Consider the following 20,345-nt stretch of genomic DNA (forward strand, 5'->3'; position numbering starts at 1 on the left):
GTACAGTTTCACACTCACACAAGGCCGTTCCAATGTTAGCAGGCCACGTGTGGATTAATATCACATGTGAATACAGTTTATTCATTTAGAAACATTCATATATTATCTCTGAATTACACTGTATATCAAAACGTATAGTATATAAACTGTAATATACGTATAGCAAAACACTTCTCGTACTTTATGGTGCAGTGCAATTGATTTATCAGGCAATTACAACTTAAGTTGTGCCATGAGGCTACCAATGACAATATTGTAAAGTTTAGAGTTAACACTGGGTAAAAGCTGTAGCACATCATTTACATAATTACATTATAAAACGTTTTTCACAGGAGGTGTTTTGATGTTATGGTAAGTAAAACAGAAATTATCTCATCAGTTTCTACTATTATGCAAATGTTTTTTTGCACTTAAGCTGTTTACCTGAGCAACCTCGGATTTATTTTGTATTATTACAGGAAGGAGTCCTGCAGCACAGGGTCCTACCAGCATCATTGCTCAGATGAAACAGCCTGAGTTCACAAAACAATGACTATGACTATATTTGTTTGGAACTTACCTGCCAAGTAGTTTTGAAAACCCTTAAAAAAGGTGATTTAATACAGATTCAAAGGTAAATATGCATCTTGACACCACAAAACCAAGATCCAAACTTACACTGACACAGTTGATGCAAGTTTAATCAACAAACCTTTATTAATTAGTTGAGGGATACTAATGCACAGGTAATACAACAAGTTTGGGAGAAAAAGTGTAACAGTTCAGACTCAAAGGAGGTCCTGGTGCCTCGTACATTAGGTACTATACAGATTAATTTCAAATATGGAAATCTTTAATACATTATTAGTATCATTTTACCTGTTACCTATAACCAGTTATGAGCTACAACATCATTTCATAAAACTCAACAGTTTCGTCACAATGGCACTGACAACAAAGACAGATGCCATTTCCTGCTTTTAAAGTAGGTAGCATATAAAATGAACCACTGTTGTCCAATAAAGGGTACAGTTGTCAGGCTGCCTAGGGGGATTTATAAGGATTAACATTGGTTGTGGAAATAACATTGCTGACAAAGGGAAGACACTTGAGCCTGCTGAATCCCCAGGTACAAAAGTCACACCACACACAGTCCAGGTAACTAGAAAGCGCCAAACAACACTCCTATTTCAAGCCTATTTCATGATATAGTAAGTGCACTAAATACAGAAACAAACACACATACATACGCCTTTTGTCCCATATTGAGTAGATAATAATAAAGGACGCTCTCACTGTGTTTGTCATTGTGTACGGAAAAAGCTCAATTTAAGTGACTCATCAAAATGGATAAAATAACAGTGTATGCCGACACACAGGCCTACAATGTTCTTTGTGGTGTACAAATTTTTTCAACCTTTTTTTTCATTTCATAATATGTAAAAAGCATTTTTAAAGCAAACAAATAAAATAGGGGGAGTGAAAAAGCCATACAATTTGAGAAGACACATCAATATTAAAATATCAGCAAGCCAACAAAACCAGCTAAATATGGTGTATTGCTGTACTCTCTAAACATGTTGCAGTTAGCTCACACTGCGGGATAGATATGTGTTTCCACATCATAGGAAGACGGATAGTAAAGGGTGTGATAAAATATAAAATACCCACTGTTAAAAGCAGTGCTAAACTATCATATTGCGACACCAAAGCTTGTCAGGTAAACACAGTCAAAATTATGTTATTAATGAAATGAGAAACAAGCAATTGATCAACTGGTTCTGTGCCACAGCATAACACTCGACAAGAAGTGTTACCAAGTCTGACATCCACTCGTTACAAAGGTGCTGTTTAATACACACGCACACACACAAACACCCACCCACACACACATACATAAGATCTTGACAAATTCTATTGAAATGGTCCAAGGACCAATCAGTGCTTGTCTTACTTATCCTCTTCACCAGTGAAACCTGGATAGAAGATAAAGGTCCAGAGACAGACACATGCATAGTCATCCCCACCTGAATAAGCTCCATCAGTTGATTAATTATGGAGGAAATTCAGCTCAAATGTTCAATTTACAATATAAAAGTTTGGGGATGACTCCACCTGGGATACAAAGACACATTTCAAATTGAATGTTTGTTGAAAATGTTCTGCTGACATCAGTGCGTTTTTCAAATGATGAATATTGACATGTGTTGGTGCAAAATTTAGAAGACTTGCCATTAGGGAGAACATGGCAGGATGGACTGATGGACTTATCTGAGTTGTATCAAGTCCTTAAGGTAGAGTGGCAAGAGAAGCACCCTTTATTAACTCTCCAGATTAACCTCACAACTATATCCAAAGCTATCAGGTTGCTATCTAGGTAACACACACAAGCGAATATAAAATAGATTTGTGATATTTCCTTTTTTAAGTAAGCAAGTCATTATTTTTATGGACATAGACTGCAAATATAAATCAAGCATTTATGGGTTTCTCATCTGCTCAAATAGCGAACATAGCTGTAGATTCAAGTATTTACTTTAAGTTTGCTGAAGTGAAAATATTCTCTGATTGCACACATTTTAGATTTGAAAAGTAATTAGATAATGTATCCTTTTAAAATCTGAAGATAAACTAGCAATAAGTGGCAGAGCAGACGTTCAACAGACCAGCTATGGCTTTGTGTGGCGAGTCATAATTCTATGGCCGTGTTGAAGTGCAGACAGAGTTCACGATGCTGCTCCATGTAAAGACAAATTCAGTTCATCCTTAAGCAAATTCTTCTCCACCATAAAACATTTCTGTTTTTGTGCCTGACAGCCACTCAGTTAGGTTGAATACTCCTGGAGTGCAAAAATACAAGAGGGGCACATCAAGGGTTCAGGGTTAAAGTGCAAGGCAATTACTTTGAACATCCAGGAATTAATTTATAAACATTATTATATTTGACTCTTCATTTGCATTTTTATGTTTCATAAAAGTTTTGTTTTCCTCATCCTCTCTATAAAAGATAGTATTTAATTCTTTCCTCAGCTCTTTGATTCAAGCTAAAGCAGTAGCCACAACATGGCCTCCTTTGAAATGGTGTCACATCATTTGATTGTGCTGCAATGGTGCAACAAGCTTCACACACTATTCATCCTTCTGTCCAACAGTTAGCTTTGCCAGTCTTATTTTAGACAGAGTACTTCAAGTTTTCATATTCAAACAACACAATGCCATATTCAGAATCAATGTTACTAACTTACACCTTACAGATGATAATCTCAATCGTTTTAGGGTATTCTGCTTATTGACTTCAGTATAAAAGAATCTTCTGATACCCAAGCATGGCTGTCAAAGCAGATACCTTCCATCTTCACGTGATACAGAAAGAAAAAAAACATCATTGAAGTGACATCCACCTAACTGTCAAAACAGCAGAGTGGAACATGATCATCATGAAAGACCATTATTTGACAGTTTATGACCATTGTTTAGTTGAAACATAAAAGTAAACAAAAAAGGTTTAACTATGAACAAGTACAAAAAAAATCTAGGTCAAAACAACATTGCACTACACACACTGCAAATATTCTGATTGCTCATGATCCAATGGGAGGAGTCAGGCTTGGAAATGACAGATGGCATTACTGTAAATATATATAGATATATTTATGTATATGTTTTATATAGATAATGTTTATGTACATAGTACAGTTTATCTGTGAAAAAATGTGAAAACACTAGCTATTGTATCAACCATGCTAATAGAATATCCTTTTTAAAACCTCTCAAACACAACTTGAATGACTCTTTATTAGTTTGCAGAACTACCATATTACAGACTATAAGAAAAGCTACTGTTTACACAACGCTGTCACTGTATCAGTCTGAGTTTTAGCTTTGATTGCTAAGGACGTTCTTGCTGTGTGCCTTCAAAGAGACAAGTGGAATGGAGAAATAAAACACTACTGTCAACCATGGGGGTTCCACACAAAGAGTTAAAGTCTGTACTAAATGGTTGACTTCTTCTCTTCTTGCAGTCGAGGTGTCTTTTAGCTTCCTCGCATCAGCGTCTCATCCTCTCTGGTTCCTGGGTCCACAAAAGCAGAGCTACTCTGACAATGAAAACCTCTTGGGTTTGCTTCGTCTGGCAGAGGAGGGGACGTGCTGTCTGACTTGGCCTGACTTGGCGTTGTCTGTTGGGTCAGGGATCAGGGTGGCGGGCTGTGTTGGGCCCAAGGAAGGAATCATGGAAAGGCTTGAGTTTTGACAAGTGCCAAGTGCTGCAGGGTGCGTGTGAAGGAGGGCGGGCGCTGGCGGGCGCTCTTTGGGCTTGCGGCCCCTCTTCTTACCGGCCGTGGCACCGTTTCTCACCTCGGCTTTGATCCCGTTGTTCTCCGGTACGTTACTCTTGCTCGGACAGACCACTTGACTGGCCGCCGCCCGGAACCAGTTCTACAGCAAAGACGCAGTTTTATTAGTCACAAACAAGAAACTAGACAAGAACTCGCTGCCATTAACAGGAAGCTGTTTTCACAATGACTCAGGAACCAAAATCATCAGATCAGTTAATATGGACGATGGTGCTGTTTCATGAATTACATCACAGTGCTGACATCTGGCCCATGTTTTGCGCTAGAACACATAATTGTACTTCAGTAAGTACTTTCTTATATGCAATGCATTTTGTGAAGCTGAGTTTTGTGTTTTTAAATTGCACAGTACTCGTAGTTCTGTTACAGTAGCTGACTGCCTTTATTTTGGCCTAGTGGCTTTGCCAAACACATGTATGTTTAGCCTGAGCTTTAATGTCAACCGGACATTTTATTGAAACAGCATCCCAGAGAGAGAAGGGGGGTGGGGACTCCAATGAGTATTTTTAGTCTCAAGGCTAGAGGAGCTGTTACATAAAGAGGGATTATATTGGACAGTATTGTATCGGTAACACGACAGAATAAAATATAAACTTTAACTTAGGCATGATATGACACAGGAGGGTGACCTTTCCAGCCCACTGACCCACCTGTGAGTGTGTCTTGCTGATGTGGTACTTCACCCCGCTCTCAGAGCTGAACTCTTTCTGACAGATCAGACAGGTGTACTTCCCCATTTCTCTACCACCCTACGACAGAAACAGTGTATAATGTTGTGCTGTGAAAACAGTTACAGAGGGGACAAACCGCCCTGAGCTGGTCATTAACTGGATAAACAGTAATTCAGGGTGTGTGTTATGTGTAGTAACTTTGCTGCTGTTGGCTGTTTGTACCTGGCTGCAGTTGGCGAGATGGGCCTTTAGTCCTGATACACTGGAGTAGACGGCTTCACAGCTCTGAAACAAAACACACGCAAACGGAGCGAAACCCTTGCTGAAGATAATCAGCACCATAAACCACAGATCTGAATCAACTTTATGATGAATTCAGTTATTGCTCTTACTTCATTGGTGCAGCAGATGAAGCCCTTCTCCTTCACCTGGTTCTTCCAAGCCTCCAGAAGCTCCGGGCTGAAGTTGGGGAGGCCCGGACGGGTATAATTTAACTACACAACAGAGAACATTCATATTAGCATGTGTGCTCAGGTTCTCGTTTAGGCAGATTGGGTGCGTTGTGCACACGTCCTCACCCTCTTGCTGTCGGGCACCAGGTCGTCCTTGATGCGGCGCTTGGTGCCCCAGTCTTTAGCCAGTTCGTCCTCTGCTATTTCCTGCAGGTGGAACACGGCCACCTGAGCCGACCGGCGCCTCACTCTGCCACTGGGGGTCCTTTCGAAATCTTCCTCCGGGTTTTTAATCTGGGCTGTTTTGATTTTGTCCCGATCCCTCTCCTTTTGTTTTTCTCTCTGTTTTTCCCGTGTTTCCCTTTCCTTATCCTTCGGCTGGTTGGACAACGCATTCTCCTCCCAGTCATTTTTCTCAAAATGGCTTTTTTCCCTCTTGGCTCCTGATGGCGACTCCTCAAAGACCACCTGAGGAGGAGTGTGGACAAGTTACTGACTCAAACCTTCCAAAATAAGCTAACGAACAGAGGTCTCCTACACATTTCCTGTTCCTTACCCTGTCTTTGCCGGTGTTGTTATTAGTGTCAGGAACGTTGTCCTTGTTGTTGGCGGCTGCCGTGGCCGTCGCGGTGGAGGTGATACCCGGCGAGTGTTCCGTTCGCACGTGGTAATCTCTGCCAGCCTTGGAGCGGTAGCTTTTCCCACAATGCTGGCATAGAAACACGGGCTTCTCGTCGTCAGAGAACTCTCCTCCACAACGCTTCTGGTGGTACTGGTAGCCCATCAGACTGGAGAAGTGGGCTGAGCAGCCCTGTTCGAGTGAAGCCAGTGGCAGAAAAAAAGATATTAAACAGAAAACTGGGTATTGGTTAATATTTCATGGTTATTCAGAACAGAAAAAAAGAAAACAGGAGGAAACAGTAGAAAACTGCTCATTTGTCAGTGTGAAGACATCACTGTGGAGATTTTTATTTCACTGCTTTCTCTTCCCTCCGCTTTTTAGACTCCACTGTGAGTAATAGGAAGCAGAGTGTTGATGTGGTTTTGGGCTACATTTCAAGAACAAGGCTTAAAGTAAAAGAAGCAGGAGGGAGGGAGGTAAAAGGAAGCAGACACAAAAAGAGGAGCCTGAGGAAAAGGGAGGCACAAAATCAAATCTGGCCGATGAGGAGAGAAGAAAACGTGACGCGAGAGGCAGAAACGTTGGACGCACAGACATGAAGGAGAGAAGGGAGGGAGGCGTACAGTACCTCGCTAGGACACTTGATTCGGCCCATCTGCTTCAGGACTCGCCGCAGCCTTTCTCTCTCTTCGTGCTCATCGCCCGTCTGGCCTTCGCTCCCCGAGGGCTGAGGGGAGACGAACACAACGTCGCATCAGCGTTTCTCCGCCACAGCACCGACGCGTCCCCCCGAATTCAAACGCCGCCGACCAAAATGTGTTTTCCACCGCACTGCGCCCGGATCATTAAGCGGTTCCACGGGAGGCGCTCACTCAAGGCATGTTTATGACAACTGTCAAACTCGTGTTTTCACTCCAGCGTCGGCTGGTGCCAAACCTCAGCCGGGGCCAGAAGCACAGATGGCGAGGCTGCCAGAGACCAGACGAAGGCGCTGCCACTGCAGGGCGTCCGCTCTGAGGACGCAAACCTGGAGCGGCCTGCGTGTCCTCACGTGTCCACACAGGCAACGAACGGAGGCGCGACTCCGGCCTCTGTGCAGGTGGGAGGACGAGTCGTGAGGCGGGTCGTCCATGTAGCCCGTCACTCAAGGCTCCAGGCAAGAGGAGAGACGCGAGAGTGCATCAGAAAGGAGCAGGCGTGGACGCTCCATCCCAGCAGCAGCCGTGACATCAAGGTCAAGCTCAGCGGGGGACCGGAGTCCTTCTCTCAGCGTGCTGTGCCTTCCCATGGTGCACTGGGGCTTGGCCATGTGTCCACACAGACAGACACACACAACCCCAGGTCAGAGCAAATCCTCCCATTAAAAACCTTTATAACACTTCATACGACTGAGGGATTTAACATCTGACCACAGCAGAACTTACAAAGCTTTGCTTTGCTCTGTGGGACTGGACAGCAGCCAGTAAGGTCAGACACGTGGAGACTGGAGACACTAACGACCCATTCATCTACACTGTCTGCTGTACACATGCATAAGCCCAGGCGGACACGCACTGGGCTCCTGATACTAAACAGGCAGCGTTGAATTATTCAGGAAACCTCATAGTGCTACCATAGCACTAATGCAGGACTGTCACGATAATATCTTAAAGAAGCTCTCTCCTGTCAGGGTTAAGACATGTGCAGAAGGAAACGTGAGCACTTCAATGACCAGGGCACCGACGCACCGATCAACCGGCTCGAACGCGTGATCGATCACACCCACAGATCGAGTTTTATCTATGTGGGTGCAGCAGGAGCAGCTCAGTGAACCCAGAAACCTGACACCTGCCGAAGCATATGGCGGATTATACCGACTCAGACGTTGACCACCGCTTCCTGAAGGGTTCTGTGGTGTAGCCTTGAATAGCTACTGTAACAGCCCTGACTCAACGTCCGAAGCATCACAATCCGTCCTCCGATGCATTTCTCCAACATGACTCACATTCATGGTTTGGGACGTCTGTGTGTTAGTACCTTGGTGCTGTGCTCAGCCATGGTGTGGTAGTTGAGGCCGGCCTTAGACCTGAACTGTTTGTGGCACTGCTGGCACTTCAGCGCGTCCTGGAGCTGCAGGGGTTAAAGAGTAAACACCAGCTCAAATAACACTTCTATTAAAGGAACAAACCAGTGGCCCACATTTGCCGCCTTTGGTCTTTATTGCTATTATCAATACAGCGTGATGTCATCTATAATCTAATAGCGTCTGTACAAATGTGGAGAAACGGGAAATGTTGTGAAACTTCAGGAGCCAATTTAGTGTTACACAAAGTTCCTTCACGTAGACTTCTGTCCTCACCTCTGTATTGATTTGGTAGTGTAGTGAAGTGTAGGTGTGTTGATGGTGAGCGACCCGGTGGTAATGTGGTGATTCTGTCATTGCTTAACGGTAGTCTGTCACTTTAATGGAGTCACACGGAGCCATTAAATGTCCCTCTGAGGGCCCAGGTCCACCGCACCACACACACACCGCCACAGGAAGAGCTCAGCGCATTAGAGATGCATTTGTTTGGCGCTTCCACATGGTTTATTAACAGGACCACAATGAATGGAATGTAGATAAACCAGACACGTGTCCAGTGACTTCTCCTCTGAGCCAGGCTACTGGATTAGCTTCCATAGTAGGAACAGTGGCGTTAAGGACATTACGTAAGCTTTCGCCCGATGCCTGATGTTGTTTCTATCCTTCCAATCAATGTATTTACTGTAACGGCTCCCCAGACCCTGCACAATGAGCTCCTCAGGGAGCAGGATCTAATATCACCGCAGCGGAGGCTATGATCTATTGTGAAAATCACAGCTCTGGGTTGAGGGAGCTTCACTCCACGCTCCCAGCTGTTTGTGTTGCTATGATACTAGATGCACTGAACACAACCCATTGTGTCTATAGCACAGTGCCACATGTGACACGCTAGGCTAACAGCACTTAGCATTAGCTCAGTATTTACAGCCGCAGCACTGGAATCACGCCGGTGTTGGCGTCTTATTAGCGCCAACGCTCTGGCGGCAGCTGTACCGACCTTCCGGCAGATCTCCATGTGTTTCTTGAGGCCGTGGATCGTTTTCCTGGTGACGATGGAGCAGGTGGGACACACCACTTCACCACGCTCCGAGATCGCTCGCTGCCACTGGGAGTCCGGAACGACACCTTCAACACAGGCGTGCAATGTCAATTAGTTCATCCAATATTACTGGTTTAATATCTCTGCAGGCATCAGACTCTCACTCTACTCAGTATTGTTGCACTCTTCTGTCTTACAGTTGATATGTGGGGAAATTCTCTTTATCATAGTTTAGAATCGATATGAAGCTATGACGTTAGCTCTGGTGACAGTAAATCCAACCTGACTGAGCTGCGGCTGGGTCCTTCTTGGAGGAGTGGCTTGTGTTGGGCCTCCTCTGGTGCTCCTCGCTGTGTACGCTCGCCTCCGGTCTCTTCACGCGGCCTGCTTTCAGCTTCTCCTCCACTTTAGTCATACCTGCAGCACACACGCGTTGGCAGACACTTAGTCATGGCAGTAATTAACAAGACTTAGGAGAAATACAAGCAGCGAGGACCAGATGGAGGACAACACTGAACAGGAGCAACGCTAGAAATGGAAAGGAGGAATGTGGGAAAGTGACAAAAAGGTGGTTGTTTGAGCTGGACTAGATCAGTGACTAACCAACAAACTGTTATTTGTAGGTAGTTATGGTTTACAACCCAGTGAATCCTACTTATATGAGTCACTGCGCATTTTCAGCATTTCTTTCAGACAGAAAGACACAGTCACTAAAATAAGATGTGCATATTACGTTTGCCTGCTGTGAGTCACTGATTTATTTAGATGTATACCACCTCTACATTTAGCATTGATCAGCTTCCATAGGGAGCGTTTAATGTCAAGCAATCAATACTGTACCAGTGTGTTTTCCACATTTTTACCTGTTTATTAATAATATAACGTATATGAGACTGCACAGTGTTGTCTGCATTTTTCCTAAGACGCCTTTGCTTCCTGCTGCAGAAACAGGATGAAGTGAGGCACTGGCTGGTACCTTTCAGTCCAAACGTTCCGGATATGGAAGGCTGCTCGCCAGTGAACTTCTTAGGAGTTTTTTGCTTCCGTCCTGGCTCAAAAGGAAAACAGAACAAGAAATGGTCAAACACATAATTGTGCCAGCACATTGGTAAAACCCCAAATAATGTGCTGTAATCTTACTGTGCCTCGTTCGCTCCGGGTCCTCGTCAGGGAACGGAGGCGGAAGGCTGCCGCCCTCGCTCTCGCTGCCCCCTGCGTCCGACGACGTGCTGCGGGACTGGGAGTGCTGGGACTGGAGCGGCTGGTGCTGGTGGGGCTGCTGGGACGTCTGGCTGCTGCCGTGCTGTTTCCGCTCACTCTTGTGGTGGGTCAGCTCCCCGTTCAGAGCGGGCGCGGACACGTCGTGGGTCTTTTTCACTTTGAAAAACACCGGAGACGGGGGACTGTTCTCCATGGGCCTGAATCCACAGACAGAAGGAGGACAGTTCGGCCAGTCAGCGTTATGACATTACTAGAAACATGATGTGGGTCAGTCTAAATCCCAGTCACCTTTTCTTGGGGTTGGACTTGACGGGAGTCTTCTGAAGTCGAGCCTGCTCGTCCTTGGGCTCCGCACCCGCTCTGTCCGGGTGGTTCCACAGCTTGTGCTTCTGCAGGCGCACCTTTGTGGCAAACACTGCCTCACAGTAGGGACAGCCATGACTCAGCTTCTCAGCTATGGTGGCCTACAAACACACATATGAGGAGCGGGGATTCAGGGCGAGCTTCCTCCCTGCACACGATCAGATGACAGTCGGTGGGAGCAAAGGAACGTTCACTTGGCTTATCGTAGGCTCGGGCTAATCAGCCACATATGCTGTATCATTACCAAATATTTTGGAGCATCTCCTCTTTCATGTGCACTACCTACATGGGTCAGTCATGACTGGCTTTAATTGAGGGTTCTCTCCAGTACTATAGCGAGTGTTAAACTCCGATGCTTAAGGAAGAAATAGCTACAAAGCAGGAAGGAGCAAAGTTTAGTGACTCACCCCCTGGCAGCGTTGATAGTGGTACTTGACGCCATAGATGCTGGGAAACTCTAACCAGCACCCTGAACACGGACACTTAACCCTGGAGCGGCGCTTAAACTCTTCCTTCCATTGTACTATCATATGGGCCTGCTCAGGGGTGAGGAAGACAGGTTTGAATACATGCAAGGATTATCGCTACACTCTACTGCATATTGCGCATTTTCACGGGGAGCTGCTCCTGTGCAGGAAAATGGGAGCCCACTTCAAACACCCACGCATTTCAAAGAGAGATACTCACTGGGATGCTTCTCAGCTCCTGCACGTCTGCTTTAGGACGACCTTTCCTCCTCCCCTCCGCTGGCTCATCACACACGCGGCCTGGCGAAACGCGGGAGGGAAGCATTTCTGAGTTAACACCGAGCACAGGCAGCAGCGCAGCCCCGCGAAGCGAGGTGCGTCCAGGACGGCGCTTTCCTCCAGCGCGTCCAGATGTGTGTCTGCGAGACGCAGACGGGGAGGGCAGCGAGGCTAAAGGCCTCTGTTGAGCCAAATAGATTAGCTATAAATCGCTGGAGCCTGTGTGAACCTCTGACACAGCACGCAGCAGCCGACTGCCTCAGCACAGGCTCTCCCCCCTCTTGTGTTTCTCTCGTTTTGCCACTTTCCACGCTTCCCAGCATCTCTGCATGTGGACCTGGAAGGACATCACCTCTCTGTCACTAGCGCTGCACTCTATCGCCTTCTATGCGCGGCGGCTGGAGATGGATGCGTGCACGTGGACAAAAGGAAAAGAGCAGAGGACGCTGAGGGAGAGAGAGGCGCGAACTGCAGAGGCAGGTGACTTCTTCCTCTGACCAAGCAGAATACTGAATGACATTGCTGCAGGTGGAAGCTGAGGCTGTACTCCACAACCATATATCTCTCCATGTGCTCTCAGCCCCCTGCATTGATCTGGCGAGACCAGATAGCGGCAGCAGATACGCAGCGAGCAGGAGACGGCGATGCTGCTGGAGCCGTTTCTGTCATATCAGATCTAGAAAATGTCACAGCAGCGATGACAGATCTTCGGGGGGGTTGGGGGGATGGGGGGGCAGCGGTGGTCTTGCACAGGCTCTCGTTTAAATCCTCTCCACTCCCCCTTTGCTGAGGAACACGGCGCTGCCAACGCTTTATTCCCCTGGAATCTCATTGACAGGCAGAGACAGGGCGCCCGCATTCCTGGTGGGGCGTGTGCGCGTCGGCCCCGACGTGGCTGCGAGTGCTCCATGTGCCCACTCGGATTATAGAAACGGTCGGAGCACTTCTCATCAAATAAATGAACTGACTTGCTGTCACCGCCGCGCACACGCTGGCAAAAGAGCACCTTTCAAGGAAAAGGCGCCTCTCTGCCAGTGATGCTAATAAGAAACTCTCCAGTGCCGACCCTCCACGACCTCACTTCCTCATTTCCCTGTGTTTTATTACACAGTATCAACTTTCCCTTTTCCCCTCATTTGTCTTGTTTTTTTCTCCCTCGCGAGCGCCGACACGAAGCCAGGCTGACGGATTACACGTAATCTTTTACTTCAGACTCGCAATAATAAGGCAGAGAGGAAAAAATAAGGCCCGGCTGAGCGGGAATGAATGGGACGAAGAAGCGCGGCGCAGTTCGTGGCACGAGGTGTAAACACAGGCATAAAAAGCACACGCTGAAACACATACGCGAGTACACGGAGCCATTACCAGCGTGTGCGAGTGTGATTTGTGCGCGTTGATATGAGTTAATATTCTCCCGGCGACGGAGCATTTCTCTATTAGCTGTGGAGCAGCAGCTGGAGAGGTGATGCAGTCGGCGATGCAGCTCTTACGCCGAGGAGGAAATTGAGCGTGCATTCTAATTCCTGTCTCAGAAAATAAAGGTCCTGTATAAGAAAGGCATAATTAATGAATTCTGCTCCTGGGAAAGATATGTTCCTGTTGCTATGGGAATAAGATCCACTTGTCTTAGTTACCATTATCAGAGGCCTCCCTCCACCAAGCAGAACAATTAAGCCCACATACACAGTTTAGGCTACAATGCAAGCAGGCATTCACGCCCCAGACGCGGCAGCGAAAGCGCAAGTTTTAAATGGAATATGTTCTACGGTCTGGGGTGAAATGGGCAGCGGGCGGTGGCACAGCAGCATCGCAGCAATCACAGCCATTGTCTCGGCATGAAACAAAGCGGGCCCATTGTGTGGAAGCCGAAGCCCCAGTTCTCAGGCGCGGGCCGCGGGGATGAAACAGCTGTTCAACTAATGTCAGCGCATGAGTCGCTCCCAGCTGTCTGCAACTGTTGCTCCGCTCGGCTTAATCCTGACAGGGGGGGGGGGGCAGAGCAGGGCCAGAGAAGAGCCGGGCCCAGGAGTGCTGGCAGCTGCCTAATGATCTCAAATAACCTCGGAGTTCTCCTAGCTACGCCTGCAACCGCTCCCCCTGAGTGCAAGGGAGCACATTAGCCGCACACAGGAGCGCACAGAGCAGCCATTTGTTTTCCTGCACAAACACTCACACAGACGTCTTTGTCTGCGGCTGCACAGCGTGCTTCAGACGCACTGTACACGAACAGCAGTGACACGACTCAGTGGAAATGCACCGACGCTGCCTCCGTCACACGCTAGGTGCAGAGTGATGCACCTGCGCAGGACGCACGCTGGGAAGCCTTTGATTTCCTGATTCACCCTGAACGCGCCGCGGGGCAGCATTCACCAGCACGCGCTCGCTCTGTGTGTGTAAGACACACGAGTCAGCGCTTTGACACCAGACACACACACACACACACACACACACACACACACACACACACACACACTCACACTCACACACACACACACACACACACACACACACACACACACACACACACACACACTCACACACACACACACACACACACACACACACACACACACACACACACACACACACACACACTCCTTTTGAAGATGTCTCCATAGCTTCCTCCCAGTCAGGTCACACTTGTTGACACACACACATCAAATTGGAATTCCAATATATTTTTATATACTCTATATCATGTTTCCAAGACTTAAGTAACAATAAATCTATAAGTTTAGAATGACTTAGTTCAGTTAACATCGAGGATCACTCTACAGAGATCGTTCTAGTAAACAAAGACTAATTAATTCCTTGTCTCAGATTCACTGAACTCACTGCTCTGTACTTTACGGATAATTACTTTATGTAGGAGGTCTTTACAGTAGCAGCAATAAACCACACTTAACGCATCCAAATGCTGAATACAAAGCTGAGGCTCCAAAGTTCTGCTACGTCTGGTGACATGCGATACCTCCACCGTCTCCTCGGCCCTGAAATGATTTTAGCCCTGCACATCAGCTCCACGTTACATATCGCTGGACACCTGATCTTCTGCCTCATGCCCACTTGGCCAATGTCCAGTGACGTGTTCAGTGTCACCCAATCACAACAGCTTCAAACGTGTGGTCAGTGGATTCCAGGGGGACGATGTCGACAGGTGAACTGTCGGACAGAGGACGTAGCATCAAAAAACACAGGCCAGAGCACATTGGCAGCGTGGACCACACACATATGCACGCACAGGCCCCCGCGACCACTACATGTGTTTATGCACCAGTGTATACGGCCCTGCATATGGGAGCCAGACATACAATGCCTGCTCCAGACTGTTTGCGCTGCCCTCCTTATGGACCGTGACTCACCAACTCCGTCTCTCTCCCATTCGCCTGTACTCCTCATCTGCCTTCCTCCAGCCTGCCAAGTGAAGGTGTGACAAATTTGACAAAGGACTCTCCTGAAGAGAGACGCAGCATCAGGCGGAGAGCAGCCCCAGAATTCAATTTAATTTCAAAACAAACATCTATAGCTCTTCATCGATTTTATCTTTCGGGATTTCAACAATTTGGGACGCCCAAAGCACCGGCAGATGAGCATTTCAAAGTATAAGTAATATGAGAGGAGTACAGGCCGAGGTGGGAGGAGGGGGGAGGCGGGTGGGAGGAGGGGGAGGAAAGGAGGAAGGATGGAGTGTGAGACGCTGCAGCGTAAGCAGCTGTACTCGCTCCGTTTCTGATGCCGCTGTGACTCCTTCTTCCCAAAGCAGGCGGTCGGCGCCGCTTTGATTCGGGCCCTTACAGACATTATGATCCCAGATCAGTTAGGATGCGGCACAATCCTCGCCACAGAACCAGGACAATCCCACACATCCTGGCTTCACTTGCTGAGGTTTTCGCCATTGTTTGCAAAAATCCCAGGACTAATCTCTGGCTTACACTTAGCAGTGCGCATATTTTACTGTAAGTTGTTTAGAGCTCTAGCGGAACAGTACAAAATAAGAAAACCAGGACTCCACTCGGCGTATTAATACGAAAACATCTGAGAGAGAACAAGAAAGAGCGAAACAAAGGGAGCAAACCTCCCTCACGGACCACATCCTCTCAGACGTCTGGTGTGGCAAGGTGACAGCTCAACCTCAGGACTCTAGGAAAGCACACACACACACACACACACACACACAGACACACACCCACAGACAGACACACACACACACACACACACACACACACACACACACACACACCCACCACAACCACACACAACACACAACACACCACACACACACACACACACACACCACACACACACACACACACGCACACACACAGACAACCACACACACACACACACCGCACACACACAGACACACACACACACAGACACACACACACACACACACACACACACACACACACACACACACATCTGCAGCCTTTGTTTCTAAGCATCAAAGCATGGAGGCCTTTTAGTGAAGCACCTGTAGAAAGGCTGTTCAGCCAGAGGCCTCGCATGCAGATCATGCAAAGGAGCATTCATTAAGAAATGAGACACACACAGAGCCGCTGTTTGGTTCAGCTTCCAATAACAATCACAAGTTATAACATAAAAAACATAAAGCGATGGTTGGAAGTCATGCGTTTCACATGCATTCATAGCGACACTGTAGCAGATCACACCCTTTGTGTGTAACCACTGTTATATGATGCTCTGCATGTTTTCTAGGAGCTTTGTGTTTCCCCCGGAGCTTTAAGACGCTCTTCTTAAATCTTCAAAGCATAATGACATCAAACTTCTTCCACGGGCAATGTTACCAGCTAAGCCTGTCTAAAGGCGAGGAAACCCCTGCTAATGTTCCAGATAAGAGCAACTCTCCAGCCAAGCCACAATATTCTTCAGCTGCAGCACAGAATGCAGATTCCTATCGCGTCCAATCCAACTGTGCTGGAAGCTGCGCTTAACAACGGACCCAACAAAGCCGTCTCCGCGCTCAGACCCACTAAACGCCGCTTCTAATTACTTTAACAGTAGTTTGGAGGTGATTTACTTGAAGCAGCGTCAAAGCCGCTCAACTGTGAAAAGTGAAAACAAAACAGACGCAGAGAGCGAAGAGTCGGGTTACGTGAAAAAGCCCCGTGAAGACCAGAACCACGGCGTCACCTGTGACTGCGCCACCTGAACACACACACACACACACACACACACACACACACACACACACACACACACACACACCGCTCCCAGCCATCCAACCAGCGCTGCTCGTGCAGTAATAAAGCAGCAGAATCTGGGAAGAGCCAGAGAACGGCCTGTCTGTCAGTCAGCGAGCGAAAACAATGAGCCGCCGCCAGCATCCAGGACTGGGAGCGCTGCTGCAGCTACAGTATTATATTAAGACAAATAAAAGTAATCTAGCGGTTATTAAGTGGTTTTGACACGTTGTGTGCCGCTCATATCATGAAGCTCCAGCCTGGAGGGCGCGAACGGAGGAAATGAACCCGAGCACCTAGTGTCGCTCTGCTGCTTCGTGCATCTGGAAATGAGTTGCTATTTCGTAGCAACCAAACAACTGGGTCATATTAGAGGAGCCCCAGTTTTCCAGGTCTGTCTGAGTCTATTAACAAAGTCGTGATGATCTCCTGGTTACTGGATTGAAACACGATTCCGACCCTCTCTTTCCAAAATATTCCCCTTCCGTCCAGATGGCTCGACGCTCCGCTCCTGTCAGTGCTTGTTTGTTTTGGTTTCCTCGCTTTAAGGCACTGATGCTGTAGTTTCCAGGCCCCTCTGTGATGAGAGGGCTGGAATTACATTACAAGCTTTGACCCTTACTGTAGTGGATGCGTTGGTTCACTTCTAGCCTTTACCGCACAGAATCGGCAAAGCTGGGTCGCACAAACAGATGCTCCACCGTCCTTCACAACCTGCGACGGGAAACAGTCGTAGACAAAGGTTGCGCGGCTCATCACTCACTGTGTTTGTTGTTGCTGCTGTTGTTTTCGGGGCCCGGCGTGGTCCTGACGGGCTCCTGGGGGTGTCCGTGTTTGGGGTTACGGCTCCTTGGCAGACCCGAGGAAGGCAGCTTTCCGAGCCTGGGGCCGCTCGGGCTCTCCATGCCTGCGATGGTGGTTGAGGGGGTAGAAACACACAGGAGACAGAGCGCTAGAGGCCATATTCTCTTCTGATGCTCATTAATCCTGTTCCATTGCCTGTCAAAGCGTTATTAGCAGCCCCCACTGCACCAGCAGTTTGTGATGATGCTGCCGCCTTGTTCTACAGTGCACTTCCTTCATGTCGGCCATCAGTGCTATTGGACTGGAGATTATCTGAGTGGAGGCACACACATCATCTGCAGTGGTAATGAGAGTGTGACCTTCCATGTTTCATTTCAAAATCAATACACTAACTTATACACGAACTCCATGCTCTGCCCATTAGACAAGAGGTGAGTCAAAGGGAAGCGGGGCCACAGAGAGCCCTTCCCACGCGCGCCCATCTTTCTTCATGCGATGCATCCACACATCGTCTTTATACCATTATAAATTAAACATCATATAACCTCCATGCCACTATCGTTCTACTACCATGTTCCTGTCCTGGTAGTGAAGTCTCATTCCCTGTCAGTGTGCACCTGAGTAATAGATGAAAGCTGACAATCACTAATTATGTTAATTGGGAGCGACTACAGTCCGACGTGCGTTCTTCTAGCACATATTCATGTCTTCCCTCTAATGAATTACAAACGCACACAATGGGTCACAAAGTGGAGCTCCCCCGTATCTGCTTACACGCCTATTCACCGCGCCGGGCGATGACGGCTCATCCATCACCGCGATGATGTGCTCAGAGTTTGTTACAGGTTCTCGATAAATTGGGGCTAAAAGGCGCGCTGAGCTCGGCTCACAGCTGCAGAGAACGTGCACGCAGCACAAGACGTCTTCCTTTTCCTGTATGGTGTGGAGAGTATTTGACTAGTGAAAATAAACAGATGTGGTGAGTGAGATAAGGCTGCAGAATTATCACAGGCGCAAATGATTTCAGCTCCTCGTATATTTAGTGGCTTTCAACGGGGGAGTCTAGTTTTTCTGAGCAATGCATTTGTGCTTTTATGTTATAAGCTGCGTGCACATTTTTCTATAATATCGTCCTAAATGTAACACTACAGCTTCTACATGTGAACGACAGTCCTGCATCACCCTACACCGAGCTAGACACAACAAACCCCGGTGACACCCACACACATCTCCTCACACAATCTGCTGACAAACACCCTGGAAACAAGTATTTTAGCTCCGCACGTGGCGCACTGCCATGCTGGCGAGCAACTACAACAAGGTTACACAGTTGCGTGCTCGTGGGGCTGAGAATGAGAGCGGAAATAAAAATTAAATATAAAAAAACAACAACAACAACAACAACAACAACAACACAACAACTCTGCTCCACTTTCCAGCCACACCTACCTGGACTGGACGGTCACCCAGCACCGGGGGCCGGGGGGCCCGGGTCACCCACGTGAGGGGGAGCGGGGTCACGAGACGCGGGCACCTGAGTGGGCGTTCTTCCACCGGTGTTTGTTACATGGCAGTCACACCTGCCGCGTCACGGAGCGCTCGCGCCGGGGTCGGGGGCCCGAAGGGGAGCGGACGGTGGTCAGCGTCGTCCCGTCCCCCCCGCTCTGCAGAAGGCGACGAGGCGGAGGGGGAGAAGAAAGCGCGAGGCAGTGGGGGAGAAATGACAGCCTCGCCTGTGCATGGAAAAAAATCCTGGATACTTATTCCTTATTCCCAGCTCCCAGTGTCCGTGCCCCCCTCCGCCTTTCCCGCATTAATATGTGCACCACGAGGCGCTTCTTCGCCCTCCCGTCACGTTCAACGCTCCAGAAATGTCAGAAATCTCCGCCAAAGACACACAGGTCCCCGACTCCTTGAGGGAAAATATTAGAATACGGGATGGTTTATATAGGCAGTGAAGCAAAATGGCGACTTTATTACGAAGGAGGAGTAAAAAAAATCCTTGCGCTGGCTGGAGCTGAAGGGAGGCACAAAAATACGTTCAGTGCAGTAATTTCGACGGCTGCGAGACAGTAGTTGAGAGTAAAAGGAGACGAAACGCGGCAGAAACGGCGAATGTCGCTCGGTTCGGGTCCACTTCTCGCTTCCTTACCGCGGGATTATTTCGCTTTTTTATACGGATATTATCTCGGCGGCCGTGTACAGTATTACAGTAACGTGTGTTGGGTCATGCGCGAATCCACTCCACCTTTGACAGTTGCAACTACAGTCTTGAGGCAACTTGCGAACTCTCGCGTGGTTGTTTCCTATCATCCGCTGATTAATATCGGGAGATTGTGTCTAATAAACTCGCTGCGACGCCGGCGCGCGCTGCTCCACCGACGTAGCGCCGATCCGCTGCTGGCGTAAAAAAAAAGAAGGGCCAGCGTTTAAATTCCTTAAATCGAGCCTCGCCGAGCGTTTTTTCCACGCGGTGCCCGCTGAACGCCGTGGCCACGCGTCCTCCAGCCTATCGCGCCTCAGCAGCTCAGACGAGGAAGGTGATTATAGTCCAGCGTGAGTTGGGCTGTTCTAGCTGTCAGTGCCTCACTGGAGGCCGGTGCTGTAGTCAGTCAGCGCCAGGAACCACTGGAATCTCAAACACATCTGAAATGTGTCACATCTGCATAGTTAGAAGCGGACGAGCTGTGCGCAACGGGATTTGTTCCGCACCGCACGCACCAGGCTTTTATTTTAGAAAGTCGCACAGCCTCGTTCCAAAACCCAAGGTCAATAATACACATGCTAATGATACAGTTGGTTAATGTCAGATAAACTATGCGGATGA

The 20,345-nt window shown here is 47.9% G+C and overlaps 1 protein-coding gene across 3 annotated transcripts; it reads right to left on the reverse strand.

The window, feature by feature from the left end:
* Positions 1–671: 671 nt before the first annotated feature.
* znf512b (zinc finger protein 512B) lies at positions 672–20,191 on the reverse strand. Of its 3 annotated transcripts, none has more exons than XM_029155952.3 (17): positions 18,968–20,191; positions 17,478–17,621; positions 11,452–11,531; positions 11,172–11,300; positions 10,690–10,865; positions 10,321–10,598; positions 10,157–10,234; positions 9,463–9,597; positions 9,139–9,266; positions 8,096–8,188; positions 6,708–6,806; positions 6,014–6,268; positions 5,584–5,925; positions 5,398–5,499; positions 5,228–5,290; positions 4,985–5,083; positions 672–4,416 (listed from the first exon to the last, which is right to left on the reverse strand). In XM_029155952.3, exons 2-17 carry the CDS (start codon positions 17,617–17,619, stop codon positions 4,072–4,074), a joined length of 2,544 nt encoding a protein of 847 aa, XP_029011785.1. In that variant the 5' UTR covers positions 17,620–17,621; positions 18,968–20,191; the 3' UTR covers positions 672–4,071. The 3 variants fall into 3 exon arrangements, with proteins under 3 accessions (XP_029011785.1, XP_029011786.1, XP_029011787.1); XM_029155953.3 differs by having other exon boundaries at positions 10,157–10,228; positions 18,968–20,188; XM_029155954.3 differs by lacking the exon at positions 11,172–11,300 and having other exon boundaries at positions 18,968–20,189.
* Between the last annotated feature and the right edge of the window lie 154 nt (positions 20,192–20,345).

This window comes from Betta splendens, chromosome 7 (genome assembly GCF_900634795.4).
Source record: "Betta splendens chromosome 7, fBetSpl5.4, whole genome shotgun sequence".
Classification (NCBI taxonomy): domain Eukaryota; kingdom Metazoa; phylum Chordata; class Actinopteri; order Anabantiformes; family Osphronemidae; genus Betta; species Betta splendens.

Bases quoted from the DNA above. Each gene is read 5' to 3' on its own strand.
- znf512b (XM_029155952.3), bottom strand. From the start codon at position 17,619: ATGGAGAGCCCGAGCGGCCCCAGGCTCGGAAAGCTGCCTTCCTCGGGT. The intron at 5,500-5,583 runs GTGAGGACGTGT...TCTGTTGTGTAG, and splicing joins TGGTGCCCGACAGCAAGAGG to TTAAATTATACCCGTCCGGG. The intron at 5,291-5,397 runs GTAAGAGCAATA...GTTTTGTTTCAG, and splicing joins TCATCTGCTGCACCAATGAA to AGCTGTGAAGCCGTCTACTC.